Raw genomic sequence first — 7581 nt, forward strand, 5'->3', positions numbered from 1 at the left:
AAAAAAAAAAAAAAAGAATCTACTAGGCTAAGCACAGTGGCTCACACCTATAATTCCAGCACTTTGGAAGGCCAAGGCAGAAAGACCATTTGAGGCCTGGAATTTGAAGACCAGCCTGGGCGACACAGCAAAATCCTACCTCAAAAAAGAAAGAAAAGAAAGGCAGAAAGAGAGTACTAAGACTTAACGCTGTCTAATTTAAGCCGTCTCTCCTTATCTACCATTTATTTTCAGAGATATTGAAAAAATTCCATACTAACCACAGAAACCAGGGTTCTTATGCCATTAAAACTATAAATTGTTTTCTCCAATTCTTTTATTATGTACAATTATTTTATACTTGTAATTTAAGCTCTGAAGCAAAAGGAATTCAAGTTTCAAGATGATAACAGAATAGAAATGTTTTCAAAGAAAAATAAATACAGAAAGGGCCTTTTTTACACAGTGTTCTCTTTAACAAAAATTAAAACTGGGAAAAGAATCCTAAAATAAAAGGATCAGCAAAAATTTCTATCATAAGAACATTTAGAGACTAAATTATCAGGATACAAAGAATCCATATTTCATTCTTAAATCAAAAACCATCAAAAAATAGAAAGAGAAAAAGGAACTCAAGTAACAGGATTAAGGTATTAAGGTGCTACTTGCCAAACATCTTTGGTTCAAAGCACAGAAAACAAGCAAATGTAATATCCAAACTGGAAGGCTGAACATTTTTATACATATAAATATCTGATACCTGCCTACTTTTCCCCACTCTCTTTCCATCCCTTCCTAAAAAAAGAATTTTTTTAAAATAAAATATCTTGGTCTTGCCATAAACTGTCAGAAGTTATCATTAACAAATGATAGAAACAATAACTACACATAGGCAATGAGTTTAAGACTGCTTGGTGAAATTCATGTAATTCAGAAATATTTTTGTACCAAATTTTATATTAATTTACACTAATATATCCAGAATTTATGGGAGAACAAAAATTAAGTTCTTTAAACTATATTTTGTTTCAACATTTTCTAGAGAATTTTAACACCCCAATGATAAAGAATAAAACTGTATTTTTTAAAGAATAATACGATTTACCAAAAAGTACGTGAATATGAACATAGCAGATGATCAAGGACAAATAGCTGCATATCATTTTTAAACCTCTAGCAAGAAAGGTTAATTTTTTTTTTTTTTTCCGAGACAGAGTCTCATATATCGCCCTCAGTAGAGTGTATTGTGGCGTCACAGCTCACAGCAACCTCCAATTCTCAGGCTTAAGCGATTCTCTTGCCTCAGCCTCTAAAGTAGGTAGGCCTACAGGCACCTGCCACAACTCCCAGCTATTTTTTGGTTGTAGTTGTCGTTTGGCAGGTCCAGGCTGGATTCAAACCCGCCAGCTCTGGTGTATGTGGTTGGTGCTCTAGCTGCTAAGCCACAGGTGCCAAACCTCTTTTTTTTCTAGAAACAGAGACTTACTCTGTCACCCAGGCTAGAGTGCAGCAGTATGGTCACAGCTCACTGCAACCTATATCTCCCCAGCTCAAGTAATCCTCCTACCTCAGTCTCCCAAGTAGCTGAGACTACAGGCATACACCACCATGGACAGCTAATTTTTCCATATTTTGTAGAGAATGGGTCTCCATCTCCTGAGATCAACTCCCCCTCAGCCTCCCATAGTACTAGACTCAAAGGAATGAGCCATCGTGCCTGGACTAACAATGGCTCGTCTTAAAAACCCACTAAATTTTCAAAACTAATACATGCGTTCTTTGAAAACTTCACACCGCAAGTTAAAAATTAACAGATTTGACAATACATTTTAAATATTTCTTAAAGATTCCTTAAATATCAGAATACCTATGATAACATCTCATAATGTCCAATATCTTGTTTTAATATTTTCTGAGGAACAAACAAGTAACAATCATTGAACTAAGTGCAACAGAAATAAGTTCATAAAGCTGCTCACGTTACTACATTCAAGGAAGATAAATCTGAGTTTTCTTCAAACATAAAGAGCAAGTGGACAAAAATCTGTCTATCAATCTAGGCTACCTGTTCATTTATTCTCTTCAACATAACCTCATTAGAAAAGTATAGGAAGCACTTAAGTATGTACAGGCAGTCTCTAGGTTATAAACTAGATAGGTTCTGTGGATTTGTTCTTAAGTTGAATTTGTATGTAAGCTGGAACAGGTAAATTTACCTAGTAACTGTAATAGCTCCATTTCTAAGTGCCAGTCGTACATTATTTGGATATTGGCAATCCCAAGACTTACTGTAATAGCTTCTGTTCATAAATGTGAGTTGTACGTAAATCAGATTCTTTCTTTTTTTTTTTTTTTTGAGACAGAGCCTCAAGCTGTACCCCTGGGTAGAGTGCCGTGGCATTACAGCTCACAGCAACCTCCAACTCCTGGGCTCAAGCGAGTCTCCTGCCTCCACCTCCCAAGTAGCTGGGACCACAGGCGCCCACCACAGTGCCCGGCTATTTTTTGGTTGCAGCCATCATTGTTGTTTGGCGGGTCCGGGCTGGGGATTCGAACCCACCACCTTAGGTGTACGTGGCTGGCGTCTTAGCCGGTTGAGCTATAGGTGCCGAGCCAAATCAGATTATTTCTAACTCAGGGACAGCTTGTAACCTCTATCTCAAGGCTACTTTCATTTCTTGGGTGCCCCTCCAAGGGTACTTTGTAGTGCTTATGTTCTATGACTGTATGAAATAGATTTTATAAAAAGCAATTATAATCAGGTGGTGCCTGTGGCTCAGTGAGTAGGGCGCTGGCCCCATATATCGAGGGTGAAGGGTTCAAATTCAGCCTCCGCCAAACTGCAATCAAAAAATAGCCAGGCACTGTGATGGGCACCTATAGCCCCAGCTACTTGGGAGGCTGAGGCAAGAGAATTGCTTAAGCCCAGGTGTTAGAGGCTGCTGTAAGCTGTGTGATGCCACGGCACTCTACTGAGGGCTATAAAGTGAGACTCTGTCTCCACCAAAAAAAAAAAAAAAGGCAATTATAATCAAGGTTATTAAAAAGTTGTATTTTTCTTAGCCAGGTCGTGTTGGCCCCACTACTCGGGAAACTAAGGTGGGAAGACTGTTTCAGCCCAGAAGTTTGAGCCTACACTGAGATATGATCACACCACTGCACTCCAACCTGGAAAACAAAGACCTCATCTCAAAAAAACTGTATTTTCCTTTTAAAGAAAAACAAAAATCAAAAATTTGATAAGCCCCAGATAATTTACAATTTTTTTTATTTCTCCAAAACCTACTGGTAAAACAAACAAATTTTTTAAAAAAGAGAAATTATTTAAAAAAAAACAAAAAAACGAAGAAGAAGAAAGAAAGGAACAGAACATGCCTGTAATCCTATCACTCTGAGAGGCCAAAGCAGTGGACTGCCTGAGCTCAGGAGATTGAAACCAGCCTGAGCTAGAGCCAGACTCTGTCTCTAAAAACAGCCAGACGTTAGGGCGAGTGCCTGTACTCCTAGCTACATGGGAGGCTGAGGTAAGAGGATCACTTGAGCCCAGGAGATTGAGGTTGCTGTGAGCTATAATGGCACAGCACTCTACCCAGGACAACATAGTGAAACTCCGTATTTAAAAAAAAAAAAAGTATATTCTCAATACCACTGTTCCTCTACCAGGTGTAGTAGCTCACTCCTGTAATTCTAGCACTCTGGAAGGCCAAAGTGGGAGGATCCCCTATATGAAGGAGTTCTAGACCCACTTAAACAAGGGTAAGATCCCCGTCTCTACTAAAAATATCAAAAAAATAAAAAAATTAGGTAGGTATTGTGGTGGAAGGCTGAGGCAGGATTCACTTGGGCCTACAAATGTGAGGCTGCTGTGACCTAGCCTGATGCCACAGCACTCTAGCATGGAGTAAGACTGTCTCAAAAAAAAAAAAAAAAAAAGAAAAGAAAAGAAAAGAAAAAGCACTATCTTTTTCAGAAATTACTCTATCCTGGTATGTCTTTCTTAGTAAAAAAAGACCCTTGATGCCCTCCCAAACCTTATTTTTACTCTGAGCAAACAATACTGCAACCTGTATCGAATTTCCCATTTCTATCTACGGTCCTTCTAGACTAACCAATTCTCACCATTAAGAAATAAGGCTTTATCTCAAGAGCCAACAAGACAGGGCTTCTCTAACTTACATCACTGAATTCCAGAGGTAAACTCTCAGTGGGCTGAAGCTCAGCAGCACTCAAGTACAGATCCATGGGACCGGCTTCCAGATCATCTGGCACAGACAGTACCTGCTCAGGCTTATACATCTGAGGAGGCAACTGGAAATGCAGTGGGCAGCAGGGATCCTCAGAGAGGCTTACAGGAACTGGTTTGTTGCAGGGCACCTCTTCAGAACCCTGACAGCATTTGAAGAGAACCTGATTTGTATCCTGACAAATATCTGTAGAAAAATGGTCAAGGGTAATAAAACAGGATTTAACCAAGGTACAAAATACAAGAGAGTTGCCTGCCATATAAAACAAAAAGCCTAGATTATACAGATAATTATTGCTACATTTAATGTAGAAAACAAAATGTGGTTAGCAATTTTTAAAGTTATTCCTCAAAATAAATGTCAATTACTAACATCTAATTCTAGACTAGTAATTTAAAACCTGTCCTCGGCTTGGCACCTGTGGCTCAAGTGGCTAAGGCGCCAGCCACGTACACCTAAGGTGGCGGGTTCGAATCTAGCCCGGGCCTGCCAAACAACAATGACGGCAGCAACCAAAAAATAGCCGGGCGTTGTGGCGGGCGCCTGTGGTCCCAGCTACTTGGGAGGCGGAGGCAGGAGACTCGCTTGAGCCCAGGCATTGGAGGTTGCTGTGAGCTGTGATGCCATAGCACTCTACCTAGGGGGACAGCTGGAGGCTCTGTCTCAAAAAAAAACCTGTCCTCAACCTCCTTTGAAAGATCTTAGTCATTTAAACTAGACACTAATCCTGTTCACCGTTATGATAGTGGTAGGTAAGTAGCAGTAACACTCCTAGCAATATATACATACTCAAAAGAAATATGTCCTGGTAAAGGCAAATAGCTTGCAGAAGACCCAACCAATCCCTTCCAAGAGTCAAGAGATAAAATGTACTTTCTGCTCTCTCAAGCAGACTAGAAAAGTTTACAGTAACTTCTTGAACTTTGTTTGCAAAGATTATGTGTTTCAAACAGCACTGACTTAGAGGCAAGAGTTCTAGATATAGTCACTAAGTATCATGTCTTAACAAGAAATAAAAACAATTTCCGTGCCTTTTATTTTTTTTAAAGGAAACAGTGGTTAACAGAGGAGTCCTATTATGAGGAAGATTAGTTTGCTTATAAAGGATCACAAAATACAAGTACTCCAAAAGTACTCCAGGAATACTCCAAGAATTCTGTAACTTCTGTTAAGGACAGAAGGACAAAATAGGCCAATTTCCAAAGTGGCAAAGAAAGCTCTATAGCAGTGGTTCTCAATCTTCCTAATGCCTCCTAATGCTGCAACCCTTTAATACAGTTCCTTGTGTTGTGGTGACCCCCAAACATAAAATTATTTTCGTTGCTACTTCATTACTGTAATTTTGCTACTGTTATGAATCATAATGTAAATATCTGATATGCAGGATGTATTTTCATTGTTACAAAGGGGTCATGACCCATAGGCTGAGAACCACTGCTCTACACAATCAATCAAAACTAAAATCATGATTAGATAAAATTTGAGTTTAAGTTACTCTACAAAATACATTTTATGCAAGTATTATCATTTCTTGAAATCTTAACGAAGTGGTTATTTTCTATGGATTAGTAATTTTTTTTTTTTTTGAAACCGGATAACATTCTGTTGTTGCCCAGCCTAGAGTGCACTAGCGTCATCATAGCTCACAACCCTAACAGAGCTCTACTACCTCAAGCTCCTAGGCTCAAGTGATACTCCTTTCTCAGGCTCCAGAGTAGAAGGGATTAACAGCACATACCATCACACCTGCTAACTGTTCCATTTTTCTCAAGATGGGATCTAACTCTAGGTCAGCCTAGTCTTGAACTCCTGGGCCTAAGCAATCCTCCTGCCTTGGCCTCCCAAAGTGCCAAAGTGCTAGTGCTACTTGGGAGGCTGAGGAAATAAAATCACTCAACGTGTGAGTTTGAGGTTGCTGTGAGAGCTGTGACGTCATAGCACTCTACCAAGGGCAACAACTTGAGACTCTGTCTCCTCCCCCCCCCCCCCAAAAAAAGGCCTAGTGCTAGGATTATAGGTGTGAGCCAATGCAATCAGCCAAATAAATGTTACTTTCAACTTGGGCTTCTTTGAAATGAGAAAACACAATTTTTATAAATTTGACTGCACTAGGGTTATATAATTATGGTTAATTTTTCTGAAAAATTTTAAAGCAATTTTTTTAAAAATTAAAAATCTAGTAAACATTTTAGTTTTTTGAATCAAATAAATCTTTAATAAAGTTATTTTTTTTCTATCTGTACTTGGAAACAGCTAAACTCTAAAGCAGAGTTTCACAACCAAGCACTGACACTGTGGGCCAGGTAATTCCTTAATGGATGTGGATGTTTATATGGCATCCCTGGCTTCTATCCGTCATCTGTAGCACCCCTATCCCTGAGTTACAACAACCAAAAATTTCTCTACAAATTGCCAAATGGAAGACAAAACGGTCCCAGTTGTTTAAAAGAACAGGAGATGACACAAAGTAAACAAAACCTTTATTTATTTATTTTTGTTGTCGCAAGCTGGGTTTGAACACTCCACCTCCAGTATATAGAGACAGCGCCCTACTCCTTAAGCCATAAGTGCCGCCCTTTTTTTTTTTTTTTTTGAGACAGAGTCTCAGCACCATGGCATCACAGCTCACAGCAACCTCAAACTCTTAGGCTTAAGTGATTCTCTTGCCTCAGCCTCCCAAGCAGCTGGGACTACAGGCTACTGCCACAATGCCTGGCTATTTTTTTGTTGTAGTTGTCATTTTTTTTTTTTTCCCCTGAGACAGAGTCTCAAGCTGTCACCCTGGGTAGAGTGCCATGGAGTCAGCATAGCTCACAGCAACCTCCAACTCTTAAGCTCAAGAGATCTTCATGCCTCAGTTTTTCTTTTTTTTTTTTTTAAGAGAGAGTCTCACTTTATTACCCTCAGTAGAGTGCTATGGCATCACAGCTCACAGCAACCTCCAACTCCTGGGCTTTAACAATTCTCTTGCCTTAGCCTCCCAAGTAGCTGGACTACAGGCACCCTAGAATGCCCAGCTATTTTTTTGTTGCAGTTTGGCAAGGCCAGGTTCAAACCTACCACCCTCGATACATGGGGTTGGTGCCCTACCCACTGAGCCACAGTTGCCACCCTGTAGTTGTCATTGTTGTTTAGCAGGCCCAGGCTGGGTTCAAACCAGCCAGCCCCAGTGTCTATGGCCAGGTCCCTAACCACTGAGCTACAGGCGCCGAGCCAACAAATTGTTTATTGAATGATCAAATGAATAAATATGTGAATCTAATGGGAATAACCAAATTTGCACTCTAGCTTAAGAAAATCCAAACAGGCTCGGCGCCTGTGGCTCAGTGGCTAGGGCACCAGCCACATGCACCTGGGG

At 40.0% G+C, this 7581-nt stretch overlaps 1 protein-coding gene across 1 annotated transcript in view; it reads right to left on the bottom strand.

The window, feature by feature from the left end:
- The window catches only part of KANSL2 (KAT8 regulatory NSL complex subunit 2), a 34471-nt gene that overhangs the window by 6277 nt on the left and 20613 nt on the right, over positions 1 to 7581 (bottom strand). Inside the window, exons 6-7 of the mRNA XM_023515369.1 lie at positions 5370 to 5388; positions 4156 to 4409 (exon numbers count right to left, since the gene is read on the bottom strand). Coding sequence (XP_023371137.1) covers positions 4156 to 4409; positions 5370 to 5388 — 273 coding nt within the window. The remainder of the gene's footprint in view (positions 1 to 4155; positions 4410 to 5369; positions 5389 to 7581) is intronic.

The sequence above is a fragment of the Otolemur garnettii genome, unplaced genomic scaffold (assembly GCF_000181295.1).
Source record: "Otolemur garnettii isolate 467f Iridium unplaced genomic scaffold, OtoGar3 scaffold00070, whole genome shotgun sequence".
Classification (NCBI taxonomy): Eukaryota; Metazoa; Chordata; class Mammalia; order Primates; family Galagidae; genus Otolemur; species Otolemur garnettii.